Raw genomic sequence first — 27,649 nt, forward strand, 5'->3', positions numbered from 1 at the left:
TAATTCAGTAAGGAAGGTTTTTGGTAGTTCAATGGGTATGGCACCAAATAAGTAAATTAATTTGGGTAGGATTGCCATTTTTATTATGTTAGCTTGTCCCACCCATGAGCAATCAATGTTTTTCCAATTGTCTAGATCTAGTTTTAACTGTGTGGAAAGTGTTTTGTAGTTGTGTTCATATAGTTCCTGTGTTTGTCTTGGCAGATAGATTCCTAAGTATTTTATATTGTCTAGGGTGATTTTAAATGGTATTTCTCTTTCTAATTCTTGCTGCTGAATTGGGTTAGAGATATATAGAAATGCTGATGACTTATGTGGGTTTATTTTGTATCCTGCAACTTTGCTAAAGTTGTTGATTATTTCAAGTAACTTTTTGGTTGATTCCCTAGGATTCCTTAAGTAAACCATCATATCATTCGCAAAGAGTGATAGCTTGGTCTCCTCATTGCCAATTTTAATACCTTCAATTTCTTTTTCTTCTCTAATTGCTACTGCTAGTGTTTCTAGAACAATGTTAAATAATAGAGGTGATAATGGGCATTCTTGTTTTACTCCTGATCTTATTGGGAAGGCTTCTAGTTTATTCCCATTGCAGATGATGTTTGCTGATGGTTTTAGATATATACTGTTCATTATTTTTAGGAAAGGCCCTTCTATTCTTATACTTTCTAGTGTTTTCAATAGGAATGGGTGTTGTATTTTGTCAAAGGCTTTTTCTGCATGTATTGACATAATCATGTGATTTCTGTTAGTTTGATTATTGATATGGTCAATTATGTGGATGGTTTTCCTAATATTGAACCATCTTTGCATTCCTGGTATGAATCCTGCCTGGTCATAGTGGATGACCCTTGAGATGACTTGCTGGAGTCTTTTTGTTAGTATCCTATTTAAGATTTTTGCATCTATATTCATTGGGGAGATTGGTCTATAGTTTTCTTTCTCTGTTTTTGACCTGCCTGGCTTTGGGATCAGTACCATGTTTGTGTCCTAAAATGAATTTGGTAGAACTTCCTGGCTTTTTCTGTCAAATAGTTTGTTTAATATTGGGATTAGTTGTTCTTTGAATGTTTGATAGAATTCATTTGTGAATCCATCTGGACCTGGGGATTTTTTCTTAGGGAGTTCTTTGATGGCTTGTTCAATTTCTTTTTCTGAAATGGGGTTGTGAAGGTAATTTATTTCTTCCTCTTTTAGTCTAGGCAATTTAAATTTTTTAAGTATTTATCCATATCACCTAGATTGCCATATTTATTGCCATATAATTGGGCATAGTAGTTTTTAATGATTGCCTTAATTTCCTCTTCATTAGAGGTGAGGTCTCCTTTTTCATCTTGGATACTGTCAATTTGGTTTATTTCTTTCCTTTTTTTTTTAATTAGACTGACTAGTACTTTGTCTATTTTATTTGTTTTTTCAAAGTACCAGCTTCTAGTCTTATTTATTAAATCAATAGTTCTTTGACTTTCAATTTTATTAATTTCTCCTTTGAGTTTTAGGATCTCTAATTGAGTCTTCATCTGAGGATTTTTAATTTGTTCACTTTCTAATTTTTTAATTTGCATGCCCAATTCATTGACCTCTGCCCTTCTTAATTTGTTAATATATGAACTCAAGGATATAAATTTCCCCCTGAATACTGCTTTGGCTGAATCCCATAGGTTTTGAAAGGATGTCTCATCATTGTCATTTTCTTCAATGAAGTTATTAATTGTTTCTATGATTTGTTCTTTAACTAACTGGTTTTGGAGAATCGTATTGTTTAATTTCCAATTAATTTTCGATTTACCTCTCCATGTTCCCTTACTGGTTATTATTTTCATTGCATTGTGATCTGAGAAAGTTGCATTTATTATTTCTGCCCTTTTGCACTTGTTTGCAATGTTTTTATGCCCTAATACATGGTCAATTTTTGTGAATGTACCATGTGCTGCAGAAAAGAAGGTATGTTCCTTTTTGTCCCTATTTATTTTTCTCCACATGTCTACTAACTCTAATTTTTCTAAGATTTCATTCACTTCTCTTACCTCTTTCTTATTTATTTTTTGGTTTGATTTATCTAGTTAGGATAGAGGAAAGTTCAGGTATCCCACTAGTATAGTTTTTCTATCTATTTCGTCCTTGAGCTCCTTTAGTTTCTCCTTTAGAAATTTGGATGCTATGCCATTTGGTGCATACATATTGAGTACAGATATTTCCTCACTGTCTATACTGCCTTTTATCAGGATGTAATTACCTTCCCTATCTCTTTTAACTAGATTTATTTTTACTTTGGCTTTGTCTGATATCATGATTGTGACTCCTGCCTTCTTTTTGCCAGTTGATGCCCAATAGATTTGGCTCCACCCTCTTACTTTCATCCTATGTGTATCTACCTTCCTCATGTGTGTTTCTTGTAGACAGCATATGGTAGGGTTTGGGATTCTAATCCACTCTGCTATTTGCTTGTGTTATACGGGTGAGTTCATTCCATTCACATTCAGAGTCATGATTTCTAGCTGTGTATTTCCCATTCAACTTTAACTTTAATCAACAGGTATTTATTGAACTGAAAGGAATCCCAATTTTGGCTATTTTACTCTGGATTGGTAATGACCTTCCTTCCTCCTTAAACCTCACAAAGCAGTCTTCATTTCTCACTCTGTTAGAGTAGATGGTTTTGTGTTAATTATATGTGTGTGTTATATTGTCTACTAATAATAATATTTGACATTTATATAGTCCTACATTATCCCTTTCCTCTCTCTCTCAGCTAAATAACTCAACATGCCCTTGAACTGAAAAATAGAGGCCATTTTCTCTGGGTGCTCTCTTTCCCATTCCTGCACATTTGAAAAGCCCTAGCCTTTATGTAGCATTCCCTCTGCTTTTACTCTTGACTTTGTTTGAAGAGATGGTCCTTCTCCTCACCACAGTCTTGTTTCCTTGTTTGCATCACCTCCCAAAATTAAATGGCTCCCTAAAATGATTTGCCCTCTCTCATCAATCATTCTCTATTTGTTGGATCCTACCTTGCTGCCTATATCGCCCTATCTTAAAAAAAAAAAAAAGTTAAAAACCCTTAAGTTTTGTCTTAGAACAAATATTAAGTTACTAAGTATTGGTTCTAAGGCAGAAGAATGGTAAGGGCTAGGAAACTGGGGGATTAGTAATTTTCTTAGAGTCATACAGCTAGGAAGTATTTAAGGCCAGATCTGAACCTTTGTTTTCTCATCTCTATACGACACCTGGTACTCTATTCATTGTGTTACTTCACTGCTCCCATCTCTCCATCTTAAAAACAAACAAACAAACAAACAAACAAACAAAAAACCCTTCACTTCGTCCTACCATTTTCTCATGCTACAATAGTCTCTCTGTCCTTCCTAGAAAAAGCTCTCTACACTCTTTGCCTCTTTCCTCTCTTTATCTCACTTCTCAACCCCTTGCAAATCTGGCTTCTGATTTTATTACTCAAATGAAATTGGCCCCTCCCAAGTTGCCAAAGATCTCTTCATTTTCTAGTCCCCTGACTTTTTTTGGCTTAATCCTTCTCAATTTCTCTGTAGCATTTAATATTGTTGACCATCGTCTTCTCTGGGATACTCTATCCTCTTTCAGTTTTTATGAGATTGTTCTCAGATTAAACCAGGTTGAGGGGAACTGACAGACCTCAAACAAGTTGGTGAGGTAGAGGGATATTTATCCCAAGCTTCTGAAGACTTCCCCAGGTAGAATGGGAGATTGCAAACAATTTGTTCCAGTGACTAGGAAGGTAGCTGAAGCAGGCACTGTGGAGCATTTGGAACTTGGTTAGACATCAAAGACAACAACATTATCTGCTGCCATCCCCACTCATCTTGACTCTCCAAACCAACTATTCTCCCAAATGTCTTTATTGGTAATGATACCACTGTCCTTCCAGTCATCCAAGTTCTTAATACTGAAGTCATCCTCAACTCTTTATTCTCTCTCACCCCTAACTCCTTCCTTGAAAACTATAAATGTGCTATGTCTTCCCCTCCTTCACCCTTCAAAAAGCTTCTTTTGATAAAATTATTCTCATTAGCCATCATCCTATATCTTTTCTTTCCTTCTCACCCAAATTTCTTGAGAATGAAATCTACATTAGATATTTCCATTTCTTCCCTTTCCACTTCTTCTTAGGTCTTCCAACCTTATGCATCTGAAATCGCCCTCTCCAAAGTTTCCAATGGTTTCTTAATTGCCAGCTCTAATGGCCTTTTCTCAATTCTAATCCTTGACTTCTCTGAAATCTTTGAAACAATTGATTGCCTTCTTATCCAGATCCTATAAACTCTGTTCTATCTAGGTTTTCCTGGCACACCTCCTTCCTTGGTTCTCCTTCCAATGTGACTGGTCTTCCTCAGTCTCCTTTCTTTCTTTTTTTTTTTACTCTTACTTTCTGTCCTAGTAAAACTCTAAAAAAGAAGGGCAAATGGTATTAAGTGGCCTGCTCAGGGTCAGACCCCTTGGAAGTATCTGAGGTCAAATTTGAACCCAGGTCCTCCTCACCTCAGACTTGGCACCCTATCCACTGTGCCACCTATGCACTCTTCTCAGTATCCTTCTGTAGATCTTCATCTGAGTCATGCCCAGTGACTATAAGTGTCCTACAAGGCTCTGTACTTGGCCCATTTCTCTTTTCCCTCTACTGTTTCCCAATTTATGATTATATCAACTCCCACAGAGCTGTTTCCTCAGTTTTCCTCAGTTCTCTGCCACTACAAAAAAGATCTGCTAAAAATATTTTGGTACAGGAAGGTTTTTTCTCCTTATCTCTAACTCCTTTGGGATATAGACTGGGTAATGGTATTGCTGGGTCAAAGGGTATGCATGATCTTGGTGGCCTTTTGAGCTTGGTTTCATATTGATCTCCAGAATGATTGGATTTGGTTATCATTTCTATGCAAGTGATTCCCAGAGCTGAATATTGAGCTCCAATCTCCATTCCCCCTTTCCTAGGGTCTTCTCACCCTGGAATATCTCTCTGTGATGCTGTTTCCCTCCTCCCACTGGTGAGTTACTACCAGGGCCTCCAATTTGAGGTTACTCATAGTCTAGCCATGTTTCATTTCCCTCTCAATGTGCTTTGGACTTGCTAGACTTCTCCACCATGCCCCTGCATGGGTCCCTTCTGCTACTCCTCACCCCTTTCACAGGCTGTCTTCCCCCATAAGAATGGACACTCCCTGAGGGTAAGAATTTTTTCTTTTTTGCTTGCATTTGTGTCCCCAATATTTAGCACAGTTCCTGGCACATAGCAATTGCTCAACACTTGTTGACTGCTTGTCACATCTATGTTTTTCGTTGGTGATCTTGAGCTGGATGCTCCATAGTCTCATAGAAGGAGAGAGTGATCAACAGTGTCAAAGGCTTTCAAGAGGTCAAGAAGAGGGGGCAGCTGAGTGGCTCAGTGAATTGAGAGTCAGGGAGGTCTTAGGTTCAAATTTAACCTCAGACACTTCCCAGCTGTGTGACCCTGGGCAAGTCACTTAACCCCCATTGCCTAGCCCTTACCACTCTTTCTGCCTTGGAGTCAATATACAGTATTGACTCTAAGATGGAAGGTAAGGGTTTAAAAAAAAAGAGGTTAGGAAGGATGAGGACTGAGAAAAGGTCATCGGATTTGACAACTAAGAGATCTTTGGTAACTTTGGAGAGAAATGTTTCAGTGGAATAAGTTATGAAAGTCAGGCTGTAAAGGGTTAAAAAGAGAGTGAGAAAAGAAAAAGTGGAGGTACCTAATATAGATGACCTTTCTTCCCTGAAATTTCATTTTTTTACTTACACATAAGAACAATTTGTAACAATCTTTTTGATATTTAGAATTCAGATTTTCTCCCCCACTCCCCGAGGTTGTAAACAGTCTGCTATAGGTTTTACCAGTGCTTTCATGCAATATATATTTCCCTATTGCTCATGATATGATAGAAGACACATATCACACATGCAATAGCATCTCAGGAAGGAAATATAGTGGAAGATGGCATGCTTTTATCTGCACTAAGACTCCAACAGTTTCTTCTTTGGTTGTGGTTAGCATTTTATTTTATTTTTAAATTTTATTTATTTGATTAATTAAGAAAAAATTTCCATGCTTACAAGATTCATGTTCTTTCCCTCTCCTCCCTCTACCCCCCTATGGAAGCTGGCATGCAATTCCACTGGGTTTTACATATGTCATTTATCAAGACTTATTTCCATATTGTTGATATTTGCGCTAGAGTCTACATCCCCAATCATATCACCATCAATCCATGTGATCAAGCAGTTGTTTTTTTCTGTGTTTCTACTCCCACAGTTCTTTCTCTGGATGTGAATAGTGTTCTTTCTCATAAGTCCCTCAGAAATGTCTTGGATCATTGGATTGCTGCTAGTAGAGAAGTCCATTACATTCAATTGTGCAACAGTGTATCCATCTCTGTATATAATGTTTTCCTGGATCTGCTCTTTTCATTCTGCATCAATTCCTGGAGGTCATTCCAGTTCCCATGGAATTCCTCCAGTTCGTTATTCCTTTGAGCACAATAGTATTTCATCACCAACTGAAACCATAATTTGTTTAGCCATTTCCCAATTGAAGGGGATCCCCTCATTTTCTGATTTTTTTGCCATGTGGTTAGCATTAAAAAAAAAAAAAACATTATTTAGGGGGCAGCTGGGTAGCTCAGTGAATTGAGAGCTAGCCCTAGAGACGGGAGGTCCTAGGTTCAAATCTGGCCTCAGACACTTCTCAGCTGTGTGACCATGGGCAAGCCACTTGACCCCCATTGCCTACCCTTACCACTCTTCTGCCTTGGAGCCAATACACAGTATTGACTCCAAGATGGAAGGTAAAGGTTTAAAATAAAAAAAAAAAAACATTATTTATTTATCTATACCAATTATATATAATAATAAATTTCCACATGAGTTTTCTGAAGTTATATGATCCAAATTATCTCCCTTCCTCTCTTCCCTCCCCATTCCTGAATTGGCAAGCAATTTGATCTGGATTATACATGTATTATCATGCAAAACATATTTCCGGGGGACAGCTGGGTGGCTCAGTGGATGGAGAGCCAGGTCTAGAGACAGGAAGTCCTAGGTTCAATTCTGGCCTCAGACACCAAGTCACTTAACCCCCATTGCCTAGGCCTTACCGCTCTTCTGCCTTGGAACCAATATACAGTATTGATTCCAAGACAGAAGGTAAGGGATTAAAAAAAACCAAAACATTTCCATATTGACCATTTTTGTAAGTGAATAAGCTTATAAAACCAAAACTCTAACACATAAACCCAAATAAACAAGTGGAAAATGGCATACTCTCCTCTTCTGACTCCAACAGTTCTTTCTCCAGAGATGGAGAGGATTCTTTATCCCAAGTCCCTCAGAATTGTCCTGAATCACTGCATTGCTGAGAGTAGCTGTCATTCCACAATATTGCTGTTACTGTGTACAATGTTCTCCTGGTTCTGCTTATTTTACTTTGCATCAATTCACATAGATCTTTCTAGCTCTTTCTGAAATCATCCTGTTCATCATTCTATATAGCACAATTGTATTCCATCACCATCATATACCACAAGTTGGTCAGCCATTCCCCAATTGAGGGATATCCCTTAGTTTCCAATTCTTTGCCATGTGGATAGCATTTTCATCATGAGTCCCTTGTAGTTGTCTTAGAGACTTACTTTGCTGATAATAGTTGAGTCCTTTACAGCTGATTATCACTTGAGAGTTCTGTTACTGTATACATTGTTCTCCTGGTTCTTCTCACTTCACTTTGCATCAGTTTATATATCTTTCCAGGTTATTCTGAACTTCTGCTCATCATTCTTATGGCTCAATAGTATTCCATTACAACCATATTCCACAACTTATTTAGCCATTTCCCAAGAGATGGACATCCCCTCAGTTTCCAATTATTTGCTACTACAAAAAGAGCTGATAAAATATTTCAGTTCAGATAGGTCCTTTTCTCTTATCTCTGATCTATTTGGGATACAGATCCAGTAATGGTGTTGCTGGGTCAAAGGATATGAAAAGTTTTGTGGCCCTTTGAGCCTGGTTCCATATTGCTCTCCAGAATGGTTGTATCAGTAGACAGTTGCACCAATAGTGTATTAGTGTCCCAATTTTCCTACATCCTCTCCAACATATATCATTTTCCTTTTTGGTCATGTTAGTCAATCTGGTAGGTGTGAGGTGGTTAGATGACCTTTTCAAGGAGTTTAGCTATAAAAGACAGAAGAGATATAGGAAGACAGTTAGCAGGGATGGCTGGCTATAGTAAGTTGGGTTTTTTTTTTAACCAGGAAAGGACATGTTTGTAGGGAGTAGGAAATGAACCAACAGATAGGAAAAGAATGAAAATAAATGAAAGAGTTGGGATGATGGGGAGGGGCAATTTGTTGGAGAAGATGAGATGGAATGTGATCACTTGAGCAAGTACAAATTTTAGCCTTGGTAAGGAGTGAGGCTACTTCACTATGTAAGACAAAGGCAAAGGAGAAGTTAGCAGAAGGTACCTGAGTGACAGAAGATGAGGAAGAGGGGAGAAGAAGGAGCTCATGAGGTTCTCAGGTGAGAAAGTCAGGAAGGGAGAAGCCATGGGAGGTTTGAGAAGGGATGAAAATGTTTGGAACAGCTGCAATATATAGTAGGCTTGCTTAGCAATAGGGATGGCCCAGATGAGGTTGTATAACAAATTTGTAGTGTATCCAATCAGAATGGTTATATAATTTCCTCCACCTTCATTCAATAGCATATGTGTAGGAGCAATGGTGGAAATGATCCAAGGCTATGGCTTGGTTGGGTGTAATCAGTAATATGATAAGCAGACTAGATATTCAAAAGAGGAAGACTATATAAATGGATCAGTCAATATGGGATGAAGAAGAGGGAGGCAGCTGGGTAGCTCAGTGGATTGAGAGAGAGCCAAGGCCTAGAAACCTAGGAGACCTAGAGAACCTAGGAAGCCCTAGGTTCAAATCTGTCCTCAGATACTTTCTAACTGTGTGACTCTGGGTAAGTCACTTAACCTCCATTGCCTAGCCCTTACTGCTCCTCTGCCTTGGAACCAATACATAGTATTGATTCTAAGGCAGAAAGCAAGGGTTAAATATATACATACACATATATAATTTATTCATATATACACACATGTATTTTTCATATACACACATATGTAATGTCTTCATATATATACACACATATGTAATGTCTTCATATATATACACACATATATCATTTCTTCATATATATATATATGAAGAAAGAGTGGCCAGTGCTGAAGAAATGACCTGGGAAATAATTGAGGGGTCAAAGATTTGGAGGGCATGAGTTTTGTAAAGGAAGGCAGAAGAAGATACGTCAGTCTTATTTTCCCTACTACAATATAACCTCCCTGATGGCAAAGAATGAGGGGTCAGAGTTTCTTCAGATGAAACCAGAAAAAAGGGAAGGAGATGAGAAAGGGAAGCCTGGTGGATAAAAGAAGATCAACACAGAGAAGATACAAACATTTATTACTAATCAGCTCTTCTTCCAAAGAAATCCTGGGAACTGTCCAAAATCGTTGTTTGTAGTGGAATTTGTTAATCATCCATCATTTGACATAAGTGAGCTTTTTTGGTTTTGTTTTTGTCTTTTTTATCCCCTAGCATATTAGCGTTTATTAATAATTGATTGCTTTAAGGTTTGCAACATGACAGACATTCCAAAGTAAGTATTACAGATATTATCATCTCTATTTTATAGCTGAAGAAACTGAAGCTCAGAAGGTTAAATGATTTTCCCATGGTCATACAATTTGTAAATGTCAGAGGCAGAATTCAAATGTTGAATTTTCTTGCTCCAAGTCCAATACACTGTCTGGTGTGAATCAATAAATCAACTAGCAAGGCTATATATATGTATATAGTATATGTATATGTAATATTTGTTTATGTAGAAATGTATATAAGCATAAAAAGATGAGTGTGGGCATGTGGTCTTCCCCATAGCATTTAGATTTATAAAAATGCATATATATGCACACACATACATACATATATTCATTTGAAGACACCTATATATGAGAAATATACAAAACAAAAATGACAGAATGCTAGGCCATAAGCCCCCATAGGGAAAGGGTGGGGTCTAAGCTTTGTGTTTCTCCCAGAATCCAACATGTTTGAGCCCAGGGATATCCTAGGATATCTCTCTGTACCCTATGAGTCCTGTCAATGCGGAAAGTAAGTAGGTTTTAGAAAGGGGCAGAAGCTTTGACCTAAGAAGGTTCATTTGCTTCATTCACTCATCATTCAAGAGTTCATTCATTCATTCAGGGGTGGTGGAAATCACGTCAAAGCTGTGCTGGCTATGGATTCTCACTCTCCTCTCACTTCTACCCAATTGTACTCTCTCTCCTTCACCCAAACTGGGGAAATGGAGTGAGGCAGAGATGGAAGAATTCTCTTGGTAGGGGCAAGGCCTCCTGGAAACCCGGTGAAAGACTACAACTCCCACAAAGCATTGTAGGGAGCTGCGCATGCGTTGAAGGTCAGGCTTTCCTGGTTGGTTCCGCAGTCTCTGCCGAGAATTGTGGAAGATTTCCTTTGCTTCCTGGGCTTAGAGCGGCGAGGTGAGGGTCCGGGGGCTGCTGGGTGAAAGGCCGGGGAGCGGAACTGAAGGGGAAGAAGGGAGTAAGAGGCGGGCGGTGTGCAGAGTGGGGAGAGAGGGAGCGTCCTGTGGCGGCTGCGGCAGCACGACTCACTGCCCGCGCGCGCTCTTTACTCCCCACTAGTGACCATGACCAAGCTGAAACAGTGGATCTCCACGCTGTTGGTGCTGATGCTCATCTGGCTGTGCCTGGTGCAGGACGTGCTCAGCCTGGGATATAGTCAAAAATTCCACGATGTGATCTTGCCCTTACCCGTCTACCTCCTGGTCACCGCGGGCAGCTACATGCTGGGAACCCTGGGCTTGCGCTTGGCCAACTTCAACGACTGTGAAGAAGCTGCCCAGGAACTGTTCCAGCAGATCCAGGAAGCCCAGGCCGATCTGGCCAGTAAGGGCCTCATACTGTGATCCTGGGCCCCCCGAAGCTTCCAGGTCTTCGGCTTCCTCCCAGCCGCCCCTAGGTCCCTTCTTTAGCTAAATTAAAAAAAGTAAAATTTCCTTTTCTCATTCCTTCCGTAGTCGCTTTTCTGGGGCAAAGTAATGGGGGCGGGGGGGGGGGGGGAGGGCTAGGGGACACGGAAGCATATGGGCAGAAGTTGGGGAAACACACTGGAGAAGACAGGTCAGTCTTGGGAAGAAAAGGGTGGGGTACTGAGGACACAGAGAGAGGGAGAAGCTGAGAGGCTTCTGGAGGTAGGGAGTGCAGAACTAGGAAAACTCATTTCCCTCTGAAAGGGTGCTGCCTTGCTCAGATTGAAGGATATTAGATCACAAGGTCTTGACTTTTTTTCTGAATCTTGGATCCCCTTGGCTGTCTGGTGAAGCGTATTGAAAAATTTTCTAAACGCATAAAGTAAAATACATACTAAAGCAAAAGGAAACCAAAGAGTACTGAAGATTCAAGTTCACAAACCTTTTCCTGGGCCATTAGATATAGAGTAGAGTTAGGAGGGACCCTAAGGCCACCTAATCCAACCTTATTTCACAGATGATGAGCAGCCCACAGGCTGTACCCATTAAAAACTAAAAGACCTAGAGGAAGGCCTCTGATTCCTTTCACAAATCCTCTAGGGAGTATTTCGGAAAACATGAGATGGAATGGATGGGTTGCTATCTATATCAAAGGATTCTTTGCAGCATTTAGGCATGATATGTTAAGCTATAGACCTTTCTGAGTTCATTCTATCAATCACTAGAAGACCTCATCACATAATCTTAAATGGAGTAAGATTCTCCTCTTTTTATTATTTTCCAGGCTGCTCTATTAAATCATCCCCTGCAGGCTGTCTACCCTACCTCTTCAGATGTCTCCTCATTCTGCCAGAAAGTCTTGAAGCCTAGCCACATATCTAATTGCTCTAATTTCTGCCTTCCTCTTAAGACTTTCTTCTTCTCCACCTCCCACTTTCTAAAAACTTCCCCTAATTCTTAATTCTGATATCTCCACCTTTACCCCCTTTCCTTATTTCCTAACCCAGTTTAATGGAAACACAAAGAACAGACTTAAGAGTGCAGAGGAGGGCAACTAGATGGTTCAATAAATAGTATACCAGGCCTGGAGTCAGGAAGACCTGGGTTCAAATTTGGCCTGAGAAAATTCCTAGTGGTGTCACCCTGGGCAAGTCACTTCACCCCATTTGCCCAGCCCTTGGTGCCTTTCTATCTTTGAAATGATACTAAAACAAAAGGCAAAAGTTTAAAAAAAATGCAGAGGAAGGGTATGTGTGATCATTTATTATAAGGCACAGAATGGAACTAAATACTATCCCAATCCCACATTAAAAAAATAATCTCTTAAAAAAAATTCCTCCCAAATAAAATCCCTAATTTTGGTCCCTCTCCTTTCAAAGAAGCCCCTACCTCTTCCACTCCACTCCACTGTGGCTAAGTAAGTTGAGCAACAAGGCATAGCAGAAGAGATTGGATGGGAGAGTCTTTGGCAACAGGCTGGCACCAAAGTGATAGGTGAAAGGATAGGTATGATATACCCTCCTCCTTAGGTCTGAAGAAGGCTGTAGCTCTTTTCTTGAACTTGTGGGTATTGCCAGAAGAGCCCTAGGCGTATCACGCTAGTGATTATTCCTGGTATGTTGGGTACCTGAAAGGAAAAAAAAGTCACAATAAAGTGTGTGTGTATGTGTCTGTGTGTGTGTGTGGGGGGGATTCCCACTCTGTACACCCAATATTATCCCTACTTTCCTCACCATAATGTAGAGGTCACTGAGGTGAAAGCCATAGAGGGTCCAGGAAATAGAGGCTAGGAATGTAGCCACCGTGAGGGAGAAGGACAGGCACTGAGTAGACTTGGTCTGAATGATCTTAATCTGTGGAGAAGAATGTCAGTAATGCCTTTCCTACCTTCCCAGGAAGGGTCATTATATCCTTCAAGTTTGTACCTTCTCTCCAAACCTACATGGTGGGATGTTTTCTTCCCTTAACCTCCAGGGCAACAGGGAGTAAAGTTCATAGCAATCAAAGGATTTTAGAACTTGAAGGGTTCTTAGAGATCTAATACAATCTCAATTTAGAGATGAGAGAACAGAGCCAGACAGAAGAAACTTGCCCCAAGCCACAGGAGCCCAAATCAGCAAACTCAGGATATGAGTCTCAATTTTCTCTTACTCCAAGGCCAGTGCTCTTTCCACAACACTTCATAGCCTGAATCCAGTGGTCCCTCTTTCTGTTCTATTGAAACCCAGCTTCTTCCACCCTCATTGCCTTTCCTTCAGAATCTATTCCTTTTGGACCATCTAGGGCCCTTTCCTAATCTTCCCTCCACCCTGGACCCACCAGGTCAGCCAAGGGCGAGAGATACATGGTGATGGTGAAGATGCTACAGAAAAGGCCTAACTGCCTCAACCGGGTTGTCCAATCAGGTACCAGGAGCTGAAAGTAACTGTAGCCCAGGAGGAGAAGACCCAGAAGAGCAGCAGTTTGTAGAAGGACAGTACGCTGTGGGGAAAAGGAAGAAAGAGGCAACAGCAGCCCCAGTCAGTTACCCAAACTCAGCACGATCCCCAAGTGTCCATTCCTATCCTAGTCACTCCAGGGGAGGTAGACTACAAAAGGAATCCAAGGGGAAGCCCCCTGATCTGATGGGTAGGGAGTGTCTACACATCCACCAGTTTAAGAAAAGCTAACTAGACTCAGCCCTAGGTAATCATCATCTAATCCTTTCTCTCTTCCACCACTAGAATTTGTCATTTCTCATCTTTATCACCCCTACCACCTAGTATACAATCTGGTGGATATTTAGGGGTTAACATACTAAGCTGAATTGGATTGGTCCTGAGGAAGTAGGAAGCAATTTAATGAAACAATTGAACCTTTGTGGTGGAATACTGTAGAGAAGGAAGAATATAGTACAGGAAGACTTCCTGGAAGAAGGGGGCCCAGCTCTCTCCAGGAAAAGGTGGTACTATGAGGCCAAAGAGAATTCTAGGAGATGTTGGCAGTGCCTGGCCAACATGGCAGGCTGAGGGATGGGATTGGCCTCTACCTTTCGGGGGCAGTAGTGCAGATATGTCAGAATATAGAGGGTCTGGAGCAAGGCTCCCAAGGCGTTCACCACGATGAGCGTCCTGTCTCCCTTGAGGAGTCCATAACTCAGCCAGCTTAGGTTGCTGCAGGCGAGGGAGAGGGGACAACGGGTTGAGTCCCCAAAGGGGTAAAAAGAGAGAGAGGCTGCTTTAGCTCTGGCCCCCCAAAGGCCAGGAGCTGAACGCCTTCCCGCCTTCCCTCCCTCTTCTCCCTCTCCTCCCCAAAGTCTTGCAAAGACCCCTGGCCAGCCGGTCTCACTTCACGTCCGTGGTGAGAAAGGGCAGGAACTGGATATTGGTCACACTCCGGGTGGTCTGCATGTGCCGGAGGTCCGAGCTGGAACGGGATGGGAGGGTTAGGAAGGAGGCTGGGGCTGGGGGCCAGGTGAGACCCTCCCCTGCTGGGACCTCCTGGGGCCAGACTTAAACTCTACACCTCCCAGGCCACTCATTTCTTCCCCGGGCTCCGCCCCCCAGCCCCTTAGCCCCTCCCTTTCCTACCCCAGACCCAACGGAGCCCGCCAATACGAGGTCTAGGTCGTGGTCATGGACGCGGACTTGAACTTGGGGCTCAAAGTTCCCAGAGCCAGGACCTCATCCCTGGCTTCTCTTCCCCCTTGGGGCCTTCTAAGCTCCAGCCCCCAGCCCCGGTTCGGTTCTCACAGGCCGGTAGAAAACATGCAGAGGGTGAAAAGCACGCAAGCCCCGGAGAGTAGAGTATCTATAGCGTCCGCCGGCTCCATCTCGGCCCCAGCCCCGAGGCCCAAAAGCTCCGGCCCGGCTCCCTGGTTCCCCCGAGCCCCGCCCCTCGCCCCAGGCCCCACCCCTGGCATAATTCTCCGGAGCCATGGCCCCGCCCCTTTCGATTGCCGAGGCTGACCCGCTCCCCGCCCTCCGCATCCGGGACGTGCCCCGACCAGCAGACCGCGATTTGGCCGCCCGCGCCAGCCGCCTCCCCAACAGCCAGAGCTCCGGGAAGCACGGGTTTCCCACAGTGCCTTGCACGGACATAGCATGAGTTCCATAAATGTTTGTTGATGGATTTGACATCTAGCATTGGAGACCTCGCCTTCCTCCCACCCACTCATGGAATCGTTTCTCTGAACGCTTTGTACTGCCTCCTCCCTCCCGGCAGTCCTGACCAGGAAGTGCCAACCTTTCGGGCCTGGCACAGGACTTCCCACGTGGCAGGCGTGCAAAAGCAATCATGGCAGACGTTTGCCTGGCGAGTTAAGGGCGGTAAAGTGTTGGGCAGACATAATCTCGCTTTATTTTTATCACTGCCTTGTGAGGTGGGTCCTCGGAATATTATCTCCATGTTACAGATGGGGATAACGGAATTAGAGACAATTGAGGTATGTAACTTGCCCGTGGTCACAAAGCAAGCCTATGGGAATCTTGGTCTCTTCAGATAAGTTTTCTATACGCCATGCACTCCCATCAATAAATGTTAGCGTTTCTCGGCCCCACCCCCACCCCAAGGACTAAGTGGTGGGCCTTGGATCAATTAATCAACAAGCACTCTTGTTGGCCTACTATGTGCCAAGCACACATATGTGAGGCATTATCACACCTGGACCAGGCTTTGGAAATTGGTGTTCCATGGTGTCTAACTCATAAATCCGTTTGAGTTTTCTTAACAGAGAAACACCAGTGGTTTGTCATTTCCTTCTCTAGCTCATTTTACAGATGAGGAAATAGAGGCAGCTAACATGACTTGCCCAGGATCACAGCTAAGAAGTGTCTGAGACCAAATTTGAACTTAGATATTTCTGACTCCAGGCCTGACACTTATCTGCTGTGCCACCTAGCTGCCCAGGAGTCAGGAAAACCTGGGTGCAAATCCAGCCCTACCTACAGTTTCCCTGGGCAAGTCACTTAACCCCCATTGCCTAGCCCTTACTGTTCCTCTTCCTTAGATAGGATAATTAGTATCAAAATTTTTTTCTTAAAACCCTTACTTTCCTCTGACCTCAGACACTTCCCAATTGTGTGACCCTGGGCAAGTCACTTGACCCCCATTGCCTAGCCCTTACCACTCTTCTGCCTTGGAGCCAATACACAGTATTGACTCCAAGACGGAAGGTAAGGGTTTTATTTTAAAAAAAAAAAACCCTTACTTTCCACTTAAGAACCAATATTGTGTCTATTGGTGCCAAGGCAGAATAGCGGTAGCAATGGTGGTTGTGACTTGTCCAGGGTCATCCTGAGGCTAGATTTGAACCCAGGACTTACTGTCTCTGAACCTCTCTATCCTCAGTATCAATAAGGATTTTTTGTTATAATGTGTGGGTAGGGGGTGAGAAGCTACTAGCAGCTGTGGAGACTAGGAAAAGCCTCACACTGGAGTGGGCACTTGAGCTATCCCCTTGAAGACTGAAGGAACCCAAGAAATGTCAATGAAGAGTGTGGACATTCCGGGCATGCCCAGCCTTTGAGACAAGAAATGGGGGGCAATAATAGCAATAAGGCCAGTTTGGAGTGCTCAAAGGGGACTAATGTGGAGGTAATAGGCTGGGAGCCAGGTTGTGGAAGAAACCAGGAAAACCTGTGGTGAAATCCTGCCTCTGACACATACTGGCCTCATGACAGTGAGTGAGTACCTTAACCATTTCTGGTCCTGAGACAGCTAGGAATAGAAATCAGGCTTCGTGGCCCATCTGGAGAGATGGAGAGGGCCACCCCCCAGAATCCCATACACTGACCCCCCAGAATACCTCACACCAAGGGTTTAACCTAAATCGATCCAAAAGCCTGAGTGACCTACCGTGTACAAGGTACCATTTGCTGAGTTGGGAATTCTCTTTTCACCTCCCACACAACTGTCTCAATGGAGATGTGGGGTACCACCCACATGCCACAGAGGTGGCGTTACCCCCATACCACAGCTCTGACTCACTCTTTCCCTTCCCAAGCCAGGACCCCAGGCAGTTTGAGTACCTGAAGGTAAGTCCAAGGCTTCTGAGATCAACCAAATCCCAGTATCTGCAGGGAAAGAAAGGAAGGAGGGCAGAGGAAAGTCCCTCTCATGCTTCTAGAGGGCACCAGAGAACATTGCCTCAGAGAAGGATGGGGAATTCAGGAGTGACTCAAGGAAGTGTGCCAGGCTCCCCTTCTAGAGGATGAAACAAGGGCTAAGTTTGGAGTGGAAGGAACAAGAGGCTGGATATCAAGAGCTTTTTGTCTATGGATGGAAAGACTCATCATAGAAGGTTGGAGCTGGAAGCTATCTTGTCATTTTATAAGAGAAAGATTGAGAGCTGGTGGTAGGCAGGACAAATGGTGAGACACTTCTTTCCTTCCCATTAGTCATGAATGGATCAATCACAGATGTAGAGCTGGAGCTAGCTTTTAAGATCCCATGAGCCAGTTGCCTCCTTTTGACAGATGAGAATGCCAAGGCTCAGAATGGTTGAGGGACTTGCCTAAGACCATCAAGCAAGCAAGTGACAGAATCAGGATCTGGATTCGAATCACCCAGTTTCCAAGACCAGCATCCTTTATGCTATACCACATTGCTTCCAGAAATGGAGAGGCTCCTAAACTTTCAGACTAGGGGAGAGGTGGTCCTGTGTGGCAAGGTCTCTGATCTGAGCACTGAGGGAGTGGAGGAAGTCCAAAGAATATAACACACAATTTCATTCCAACAAAGAGAATTTGTGTAAAAACAATAACAGAACAATTTTAGTTGTAGAAATCTCTCCAGGGAGAGATTTTACATACAAATATAATATATACACTGGGCACTGCCCTTATACACAGCACATGTTGGGGCACTGCCCCTCCTTGCCTGCTTGGAATTGCTCTGAAACCCTCTGAGTTGGGAGAGCCCAGGCTGTATCCCTCTTTTGCCAATATGGCATTACAGATGGAATTGTATGTGAGTTATGTGTAAGGAAAGGCAGACACTGAGTTCCCACAAAGTGCTTCCTTCTCCTCATCTTCTCCTTCCCACATGAAAAGCTCAGTTTCTCTTTCTTCTCCTTTTAGAGTTCCGTCCTGGGCACTCTTGGGTCTTCCAGGGAGGGCATGTTCCATGCCCAGGGTCCATCCATAAGCTCCTCTCTTCTAAGAAGAGCAGCTGCCCTTGTTTCATTTCAGGATCTTGATCTTTGGCAAAACAGGAGGAAGAGAGCTGTGTCCTCCCAACACTCTGTGGGGGCAGAGGACAAACTGGCACTGCCAACCTTTCCTGGCACCCCTAATACTGACCCTTGCCACCAGGGTGACAGGTTTGTACTTAGGCTGGAGTTCCTTGGGCAGAGGATTCCAGTTTTCTCCTTTGGAAAGGGGACAACACCCCCTCCATCCCCAGCCCAGTTCTAGTCCTCAAGCTGGGTTTGATGCCCACCCTCAAGGGGTATGAAGCAGTACGAGTGGCAGAAGCAGCACAATCCAAGCAACTGGAAAGATTCGAGGGGCAGCACTGTGTCCCACGCTATGTAAGACTTGGACATTTGCATCGTCTGGAGGGAGAGAAGAGAATAAATCATAGAATTAGAGACGGGAAGGGTCACAGACATCATCTGGTCCAGGCCCCTTATTTTACAACTGAGGAAGACCAAAGATGAGAGAAGGGCAATGCTTTGCCCTAGAAAGGGAGCAGATCTAGAATTCAAACCCAGATCATCTGATTTCCAATCCAGGACCTCTTTCCATCAGATCAAACTGTCAGAGAGCACAGAAGAGGAACCCCTTTATTGAGAAAGCACACAGCTCCTGGAGAGATGCTTGTCCCACTTCTGTGGCATCTCAAATCCCAAAGCAGTCAAGACAACCAGCCAATCTCAGGAGTGGGGTTCCCCAGTCCTCTCACCCTCCTATCTGCCACTCCCCTCCCCTCCCTCTTCTACCTCACCCCACTCCTTTCCAGGTAGGATCAATGACCCACCTGATGGAAGCAGATTCTCATTCCGTGGATGGGAATCCACCTGGGGACTGTGAGCTGGAAGACACGAAGAGAGAAGAGTGAGGGGACACAGTACCAGGCACACAGGCCTAAAAATACCCACCCTGAATAATGCGGGCAGCAACAGGAGACACCTGCCACTTCCAATCTGAATAAGCACCTAGTTCAACCCCTTCATTTCACAACTGAGAAAACTGAGGCCCAGAGACGTTGTATCTGCCCAGTGTCTCACAGGCAGTTGTGTAAACAAGTCAGGATTCAAATCCAAGTCCCCTACTTCCAACTGAATGCCTATTTCCGCTTTGCCACTGTTGCCTCCCGTTTTTAGGACAAGAGACCGTGCCCATCATGGTGTGACGCTGAGGGACAGGGAGGAGAACTGGCACAAATAGCCAGTATACTCACTGATTTTGCCATCCACAGTCACTTTCAATTTCAGGCACTGGTCTCCATGGTGATGGATGGGTTTGGCTGCAAAAGACACCCATACCGTGGTAAGGAAGGGCCCCCCTCAAAGGAAACTCCTGATTTTACTCATTCATTCCCTATTTTTCCTATCTCTTGGCTTCTTAAGGAAATGCATTTCTAAGACTCCTGACAACATATATCTGGATAGTAATGGTTTCCTTAGTGGACAAAGGTGCCTGGGAATGAATGATCGTGTCTGCTCCTCCTGAATCTCCAGCCTCATATGCTGGAAATCTGGGACTCCCAGATGAGGAGAAGTCGGGACATAAAAACATAATCTGCTGTAAATGTTTGAGGGCAAAGGTCACTGAGACAAGGGCCATCTCTGATCTAGCTGTCTGATGGGGAAGGGGGAGGGGAAGACACATGGAGTCCAGGAAAAGGAGGCCGTATCTCGTTGTGGTGTGTGAGTGGCGTTATTTTTGTTTTCCTGTTTTATGCGTACCCGACACCCTGCTCATAAACACTCCTTTGATTCACTGCAGCCCAAGGTGGGCGGGCTAAGAAGTTCCTCTTGTACCAGTGTTTGGTTTGGGGAATCCCTGAAGAGTAGAGTCTGGGCAACCCTTGTCCAAGTGGAGCCCCCAGAAGCGGGTCTGGCTGTGGGTTCTGATGCCCACCCTGGCCGGGGCACTCCTGTGTCCCTGCCCAGCCCGTCCCCTGGCTTACAAATATAGTAGTAGCTGTGTCCCTCTTTGAACTCCTTTCCCAGGGTAAAGGGGGTAAAGCGCTGGAACTTCTCAGACAGCTTCTCAGGACCGTGCCGGGCACTGGGCTGGTTGCACTGCCATCGCACTTGTTCCTTGGATTGCGGCTGGCACAGCTGGTATTCCTCGCGCTCCACCAGATACAGTGTATAGCGTTCCATGGCATCTGGGGCCACAGACTCATCCTCATAATGTGGACAGATGATGTCTAGGTAATCACCCAGTCGGACATGGACTGTGTAGTCTTCATTCTGAAACCTGCACACAAAACGGGGGAAAAAGGGGGTCAGAGGGCCGGCTGGAATCCAGCAGCAAAATTTTAAGCGTTCAAAGGGACCCTTAGTCGCCACCTGGTCCAATCTATGGCCACTTCTCAACCTCTGCCTGTAGCCCTCTAGGGAGAAAGAAAGCATCTGGTTGCATCTATTATATGATTTTAGCTCCATCATCTCTGTTAAATGCCTCCTCCTGAGGGGGCAGTTGGGTGGCTCAGTAGATTGGGAGCCAGGCCTAGAGATGGGAGGTCCTGGGTTCAAATCTAGTCTCACACTTCCTAGCTAGGTGACCCTGGGCAAGTCACTTGACCCCCATTGCCCAGCCTTACCTCTTCTGTCTTAGAACCAAGTATTGATTCTAAGACGGGAAGATAAGGGTTTAAAAAAAAATGCCTCCTTCCTGAGTTTTATATCATGGCTTGAAAATCTCAAGAAAACTTTAAATGCTGTTTTTGTCCCCTAAATCTCACCTTAAAAGCACTAAATGCTACTTTCATCTTCTAAACATCTCTCCACTCACTTCTCACATATCAGCCTCTCAATAGTTCTCTACAAACCCCCTAGCTTTGTAAAGGAGTTCTTAACCTTGTTGCTGCTCCATTGTTTCAGTTGTGACCAACTCTTCATGAACCCATTCTTGGCAAAGATACTAGATGGATTTGCGAATTCCTTCACTTGACAGATGAGGAAAGTGAGGCAAACAGGGTAAAGTGACTTGCCCAGGGTCAAACAGCTAGTAAATGTCTGAGGCCAGAACCAAATTCCCGTCTTCTTAACTCCAGGCCCAGAGTTCTACCCACTATGCATGCTGCCTAACTGCCTCATTTCTTCCTCCTCACCCTAGAACTGATATTAAGTTATCAACTTCAAGGCAGTAAGAGCTAGGCAATTAGAGTCAAGTGACTTGCCCAGGGCCATACAGCTAGGATATGTTTGAGACCACATTTGAACCCAGGACTTCCCTTCTCCAGGCCTGGCCACCCAGCCACCTAGTTGTCCCTGTAGCGTTGCTGATTCTTAACTCAGGGTCCAGGTACAACTGGCTTCCTTTGCAATGTCATATGTTCTATTTTATGCATTTGAAAATATTATTCTAAGAAGACATCCATAGGCTTTACCCGACTGCCAAAGGAGATCATGACACCAAAAAGTTCAGGATCAAAAATTTGTCATTTCTGCTTTCTCCCTTTTATCTCCCCCTCAGCTTTCTAATCTTCCCTCAAATCTACACTAACATTTACATCCCCATCCTACTGAGAGATACCCATTCCTCTCATTCTGGACCCTATTCTTCTGTTCTCCAGATGGATATAGATATGAGGAAGAGAAAGGAGGGGAGGAGAGAGAGGGAGGAAGTCACAGCGAGAGAGAGAGAGAGAGAGAGAGAGAGAGAGAGAGAGAGAGAGAGAGAGAGAGACAGAGAGAGAGAGAGAGACAGAGAGACAGAGAGAGAGACAGAGAGAGACAGAGAGAGAGAGAGAAAGAGAGAGGGAGGAAGTCACAGCGAGAGAGAGAGAGAGAGAGAGAGAGAGAGAGAGAGAGAGAGAGAGAGAGAGAGAAACAAGAGAGAGAGAGAGAGAGAGAGAGAGAGAGAGACAGAGAGAGAGAGAAAGAGAGAGGGGGAGGGAAAGAGAAAGAGAGGGACAGAGATTCAAGAGACAGAGACAGAGAGAGAAAGAGAGAAGGAGGGAGAGAGAGGGAGGGAGGGAGACAGAGCAAGAGAAAGAGAGGGACAGATTCAGAGAGAAAGAACAACAGAGAGGGGAAGAGAGAGACAGAGACACAGAGACAAAGACAGAGAGATCTGTGAAGGAACTGTGGACCTGTGATACCCTACAATAGTTATGGCATATTTATTTTAAATTGAGACTCTTCCAACTGGTCCCTGAGCCTCCCCAGGTGCTCTAGTGAGTGCAGCCCCATCTTCTGCTAGATTCTAATCTCCACATTTGACCCATGTCCTCCCAACTCTGGCTGAGATCTGTCTTCCTCAGCCTTTTCAGTCTTCACTATTTTACCCAAATCACCATCACCAACTCACTCGAAGCTCTCTCAAAGGCTCCTCAAAGGCCTGCAAGTCTATGCCATCTCATTCCCACACCTCTCCCCTCTCTCTTCTCGTGCCCTTTTCCAAGGGATCCTGCCCTCCCACAATTCTCCACTTCCTCCGAAGCCCCTATTCCCAGTCCCTGGAATCCCTACTTTTAGCTCCCAGAGGTGAATCGTGGACATGCTGGTGTTCTGATCAGCAGCCTCCCCTCCACTTCCAAGGAGGAACTGGTCTCAACCCTTCCCCCCATCTTCCCCTCTCCCCTTCACCATGTTTGCCCCCAGGCTTTACAGGCTCCAGCCTGACTGCCCACTTGCCCCTCCTCCCACAGACCCAGACACCTGGCTCCAGGCAGGTGGGGTCCCACTGGGAAGAACTGGCCATCTCAAGCTGGTCAGCTTTCCAGAATGTTCTCAGCCACCACCAGAAGTGGAGAAGGGGCAGCAGCCCGGATTGCCACCTTGAACAAAATTAATGCCTGGGGGGTGTCAGGGGGATTGGGCCAGGGCATGTCACAGAGATTTAAGTGGGCACCAGATGCCCGTCCCATGGAGCACTGGTGCCCAGCACCACCCAACAACCAGGGCCAGGCATGATCTTGTCCAGCAGGGCCATGCCTGCATCCAGACTGGGCATTCCCAGGCCCTTCCCCCACCTCAGGGAAGAAAGAGAGAGAGGCTTTTAAAATTCCTCTCTGGAGAGATAAACATAGAAGCCATTTCAGAACAGGTATTTCAGCTCTGGGGCTGGCGTCTCTCTCCCTCTCCCCATGACAAGCACTGACTCACTCCCTCACTGCCTCCTCCACTAGCCCCAGCCCCAGCGCCCCCCAGAGCCTGGAAGATGTGCCAAGGTGGCTTTTCTCAGCTGAAGAGCCCCCTGAGCAGTCCAATTGTCCATCCACCTTTGGGCAGCCCCAGGAGCAAAGGGACCAGGCTGAGTAAGCGCGTGCCCCGCACAAAGCCAGAGTGTGTGTCCCCTTCAGATCAAGGCTTTGCCTCCTTGCTGGTGGATGGGCGCCCACCTCCACGAATCACCAGTATAAACTTCTGGCTCGTCCATCTCTCCTTAATGGCTCATCTCTGCCCTAAGCTGGGCCCCACCTCAATGCCAGCCTGCCCCCGATTCGTCTGAGCCTGCTTTCTGAGCCAAAAGCTGGCTACAGAGGTTGGATCTGGTAGGAAAATGGACAGAAGCAGAGACTTGGCTCAATGGGGCACCCCTCACTCACTCTCCCCGATTGGGAAAGTCTGTGATTTCACTATTACTCTCCTTCTGGGAAGTGGGGGAGGAGAAAGGGGGGGAGGTTGGCAAGGAAGAGACACCTTCCTGAAAGAGAGGAAACCTGGGAACTTGGGAACGGAAAAGGCCAGGCCTCCCTCCACCTCCCAGCTAATGGTTTCCTGCTCTCCCAACCCCCCAGCACCTGGCACTGGGCATAAACAAGGATTCTGGACTCTCCCACTGTGGCGAGACCAGGTCAGGAGAGTAAGTCCTGGGAAAGGAAGAGGGGAAAGGGCAGGCTCAGCAAGTGGCCCCGGGCAAGAGGGCATTGTCCTTCAGGAATGACAACAGGCTGAGGCCCTCCTCCCTCCCCCACTAGCCCCATAGTACAGAATTGGAGGAAATAGGCTAGGTTGTAGTGCAAGGACTTAAAGGCCTGGCCAGATCCTAGGACTTGCCCAGGAAAAACGAGGAGGCCACAGTACCCCAGTAGCCCGAACCTCGAACCACTTCCCGGTTTCCTGCCCTCCACCTTTCCAGCATTCCCCCAAAACAGTCCCCCCATTTCTCAGGGCTCCCAGACAGGAACAAAGGAGCCGACACTAGATTTCCAGTCCCTCCCAGTACCATTTGCCTCCTAGCTTTAAACCAGTCCAGAGAATTAACTCTTTCCTGATATCAGTGCCCGTGTCTGTTCCCTTCTGCAATCTCTCTACCCAGGTGTTCTCTCAGATTCTAACTCTGCAAAACAAACACCCGCCAACCTTTGGCCTCCCAGAATCCAGTGGTTCAGGGCCCGGGAGAGGGCATATGCCTTGTTTTGGCCACAGTCCCAGCCCACACTGAGCACAGAACACTTTTCTCTATGACAACACACTGATTTGTGCCGGGATTGGGAGAAAGCATCTAAATTAGCAGCAAGAAAGACTCTGGGAGGGCTCGGGTAGAGGGTGCAAAAGTACTCTCCAGGCACCGAGGAAGGACTGGGCATGAGGGTTAACATTCCCAAGGAGGCTGGGCAGGGAGGGGGGTCTAGGACACTCGACTCACTGGTTTTAGGAAGTCTCGGGGGCTCAAAGGCTATGGAAAAGCCAGGCTTGGGGGTGGGATGCTCCCTGGGGGAGTGTAAGAGAAGGGGAAAAGTTCCCAAAATTATGCCTCTCTCACCTCCCTCTCACAAAACTCCCAGGTAGGGCGAGGGCAACTGTGGCCTCCCCGCAGTTGTATCTGCCTGGGTGATGCCAGCGAAGGCGCCCAAGTACCAGGGCTCAAGATAGGCTGGGGAAGCTTACTTGGGGTTTGAGCTGTTCCAGAAGACGGTGTGTCGGTCAGCGGAGGCCAAACTGCAACATAAGCCCAAGAGGGGAACCCACAGTAACTCCATAACGTGGCGCCTGGCCGGGCCGGGTTGTGCCAGACTGGGCCAGGTCGAGCTGGGTTATGGAGGGCCTGAGTGAGGGGAAATCTCTTACAGGGTCCGGAGCTCTGGTTCTCGTCTGTGGCCGCAGATCTGGAACGCGCTAACAACTCTGGGCCCTTAGCCCCACGGCTCCGCCTTTTGGGGCCGACCCCGCCCCAGACACCCCGCCCCGTTCCTGCCCAACCCTCCCCGCCCACCCCGCGCTCCGAGCCCAGGGAGGTAGCGAGGGGAGAAACCTGAGGAGCCGAGGCCGCGCGCATGTGTGTGTGTGTGCGTGTGTGTGTGTGTTGGGAGCATGAGGGGTCACTAGAGGAAACCTTGTGTTTTCGTCTTTCAGTATTTGCCCTGCCTTTGAGGGCTTTGTACCTTGATGCGTTTCTGCGTTTGTGTCTGCGTGTCCTCGTGCGTGAGACCATTTCAGTGGGAAACGCTTGTGTTTTGTTATGAGTTGTGTGAGTGAGTGAAAGAGAGAATCGATTTGTGTGCTTGGTCTGGGGGGGAGGGGGTCTCGGAAAGCTTCCGCGCTGGGATGGACGGTAGATGGGACGGGTAATAAAGGGACCACCCCCGAGCCCTCAGGCTTCCTTAAATCCTCCTTCCCACATCCCTCCCCCCTTCCCTCTTTATCACCCTTTCCCTTTCTCTCCCCTCCCCCCAGGCCCGGACTCTGCCCGGGTCACTGCTCCTCCCTGCTCCTCTCTCACCCGGCTGTTTGTTTTTGTTAGGTTTGTCCGCGTTGGCTTTGTGTAAAGGATTGGGTCATCCCCGAAGTGCCGGGAATTGTGTGCGCGCGCGCGCCTACCGCGTGTGATCCTGGAGGAGAGTGTTTCTGTTCCTTTCCCCCAGAAAGCATTTATTAAGCGCCGAAGCGTGCCAGGCTGGGCTAAAGGGGGCTAAAGGCTGGATGTGTGTATTCCTGGGTGAATGTGTTTGCTCGACTTCCTAGTGATTGTTAGCTCGCTGAGTGCTGGGCGGACGCTCTGGCATGCGGCTCGCTGTGGCTCTCCTGCATTAGAATGAAAATGTTTGCGTGAGTGTTTATGTGAGAATGTTTGGCTGCGAGGCTGTGTTCATGCCACGCTTGCTGGCGAGTGTTTGTGCACAGGGATTGTGTCTGTGTGTAAAGGTGCCTGTGACCGAGAGAACTGCCTGGGAGGGAATGTAGATGGGAATGCGGGAGAAGAGCTGGGACTAGAACTCGGCCGTTAATGGCCACGCAGGTGGAATGCTGTTTGTTACATTCTAGTTCAGGGGGATTGTACATGCATGTAGATATGTGTAAATGTAAAGGATATGCATAAATGTTTACCTATCTGTGGGTGGTCCCCTAGCAGTGCCTCTCTGGGTGTCTGGCGTCTTCCTCCCCCCTGGGGCTCTAAACCGACTCCAGCCTCAGCCTCCTCTGCCCGTATCTGGGGGAAACGGGGGGAGGATCCTGTTTACTCCTCAGTCCCAGTCACGGGGCCAGCTCCGTCTCGCTCCCCGCTCCCCGCCGGGTCAGAGCGCTCCCGGGGTGTCAGCGCGGGGCCCGCACGTGGGCCTGCCTGTCTGCGTGTCCTGGGGGGAGAGACGAGACGCCGGGGCGTCCGAGGCTGTAACCCCATCCCGCCCCCCCCCTTTCCCCACAGGCTCCAGGGCCCTGGCAGTTTTATCCTCGCCCTTTTACGGCCAGCCTGGCCAATGCCCCTGTAATTACGCGCGGCTGCAGAGTCCAGCGCCGAGAAAGGGGGGTGGGGAGCACGACCCTTGTCCCAATGGAGGCCAGAGGCGCAGGGATCGGGACCCCAGAAAGTGGAGCAGGGTCTGACCCGCACCTCCCCACGCCCATCCCTCGGGACAAAGCACACCCATGCATGCCTTCCCCCTTCCTCCGGCTCCGGCTCCGCCTCCTTGTTTACCTCGAGGCGAGTCTGGGGCAGTGACCCTGCCCTTCCAGGTGCCCGGGGCCAAAGTCTGCCAGGGTGACGCGGGCTCCTGGTTCGTGGGGCCCGGCACGCACACACGCAGGGCCCGCCGACTCATGCTCCCCCTCCGTGGTCTTCTGTGCTTTCCCCACTCCCTGCCTCTCTATTTCTTTAGTTAGGGGTGACCTGATTACGGAGAGGTCGGAAAGGAGGAGCGGAGTGGGGGTGGGGGCGAGAATGTGTGAGGTCTTCGGGCTCCGCTGCTCCATGCCCGGCACCCGTTTGGGCTTGTCTTGGCTCTGTTGGACCAAGCGGCTCCTCTCCTAGCCAATAAGCACTTGCCAAAGTGGGAAGGGCTGGAGGAGCCGAACCGAAAATTCTAGAGATCCGGGAGTGCTCCGCTTTTCTCGACCCAAGCGAGACTGAAAGAGAAACCTGATGTAATTGTGCAGAGGTGCAAATCACCAGAAAGGCTGGTCTGAACTGGGGGGCCTTCACAT

General features: G+C 46.5%; 3 protein-coding genes across 5 annotated transcripts; 1 reads left to right on the plus strand and 2 right to left on the minus strand.

Moving 5' to 3' along the window:
* Window positions 1–10,499: 10,499 nt before the first annotated feature.
* On the plus strand, window positions 10,500–11,163 carry DPM3 (dolichyl-phosphate mannosyltransferase subunit 3, regulatory). Its single transcript, XM_001373824.4, has 2 exons — window positions 10,500–10,615; window positions 10,778–11,163. The coding sequence occupies exon 2, from the start codon at window positions 10,783–10,785 to the stop codon at window positions 11,059–11,061; it is 279 nt and encodes a 92-aa protein (XP_001373861.1). The 5' UTR covers window positions 10,500–10,615; window positions 10,778–10,782; the 3' UTR covers window positions 11,062–11,163.
* Window positions 11,164–12,359: 1,196 nt separating this feature from the next.
* On the minus strand, window positions 12,360–15,007 carry SLC50A1 (solute carrier family 50 member 1). Of its 2 annotated transcripts, none has more exons than XM_001373805.5 (6): window positions 14,856–15,007; window positions 14,452–14,529; window positions 14,153–14,276; window positions 13,444–13,605; window positions 12,858–12,977; window positions 12,360–12,751 (listed from the first exon to the last, which is right to left on the minus strand). In XM_001373805.5, exons 1-6 carry the CDS (start codon window positions 14,933–14,935, stop codon window positions 12,650–12,652), a joined length of 666 nt encoding a protein of 221 aa, XP_001373842.2. In that variant the 5' UTR covers window positions 14,936–15,007; the 3' UTR covers window positions 12,360–12,649. The 2 variants fall into 2 exon arrangements, with proteins under 2 accessions (XP_001373842.2, XP_007482084.1); XM_007482022.3 differs by lacking the exon at window positions 14,856–15,007 and adding an exon at window positions 14,694–14,848.
* A 2,821-nt stretch (window positions 15,008–17,828) lies between these two features.
* EFNA1 (ephrin A1) lies at window positions 17,829–27,439 on the minus strand. 2 transcript variants are annotated; one of them, XM_056816305.1, is made up of 5 exons: window positions 27,144–27,439; window positions 20,239–20,534; window positions 19,507–19,572; window positions 19,084–19,137; window positions 17,829–18,658 (listed from the first exon to the last, which is right to left on the minus strand). In XM_056816305.1, the coding sequence occupies exons 1-5, from the start codon at window positions 27,416–27,418 to the stop codon at window positions 18,546–18,548; spliced, it is 804 nt and encodes a 267-aa protein (XP_056672283.1). In that variant the 5' UTR covers window positions 27,419–27,439; the 3' UTR covers window positions 17,829–18,545. The 2 variants fall into 2 exon arrangements, with proteins under 2 accessions (XP_056672283.1, XP_001366589.1); XM_001366552.4 differs by lacking the exon at window positions 27,144–27,439 and adding an exon at window positions 25,118–25,377.
* Window positions 27,440–27,649: the final 210 nt, after the last annotated feature.

Source organism: Monodelphis domestica, chromosome 2, assembly GCF_027887165.1.
Source record: "Monodelphis domestica isolate mMonDom1 chromosome 2, mMonDom1.pri, whole genome shotgun sequence".
Taxonomy (NCBI): Eukaryota; Metazoa; Chordata; class Mammalia; order Didelphimorphia; family Didelphidae; genus Monodelphis; species Monodelphis domestica.

What these genes read in the sequence shown, in the direction of transcription:
- DPM3 (XM_001373824.4), top strand. Translation starts at nt 10,783, where the DNA reads ATGACCAAGCTGAAACAGTGGATCTCCACGCTGTTGGTGCTGATGCTC.
- SLC50A1 (XM_001373805.5), bottom strand. Translation starts at nt 14,935, where the DNA reads ATGGAGCCGGCGGACGCTATAGATACTCTACTCTCCGGGGCTTGCGTG. An exon ending in TGCATGTTTTCTACCGGCCT is followed by an intron (nt 14,530 to 14,855) that starts GTGAGAACCGAA and finishes ATCCCGTTCCAG; the next exon opens with CTCGGACCTCCGGCACATGC. An exon ending in TTTCTCACCACGGACGTGAA is followed by an intron (nt 14,277 to 14,451) that starts GTGAGACCGGCT and finishes CCTCGCCTGCAG; the next exon opens with CAACCTAAGCTGGCTGAGTT.
- EFNA1 (XM_056816305.1), bottom strand. Translation starts at nt 27,418, where the DNA reads ATGGAGCAGCGGAGCCCGAAGACCTCACACATTCTCGCCCCCACCCCC. An exon ending in ACACAGCTACTACTATATTT is followed by an intron (nt 19,573 to 20,238) that starts GTAAGCCAGGGG and finishes TGTCTTTTGCAG; the next exon opens with CCAAACCCATCCATCACCAT. An exon ending in GACTGTGGATGGCAAAATCA is followed by an intron (nt 19,138 to 19,506) that starts GTGAGTATACTG and finishes CGTGTCTTCCAG; the next exon opens with CTCACAGTCCCCAGGTGGAT.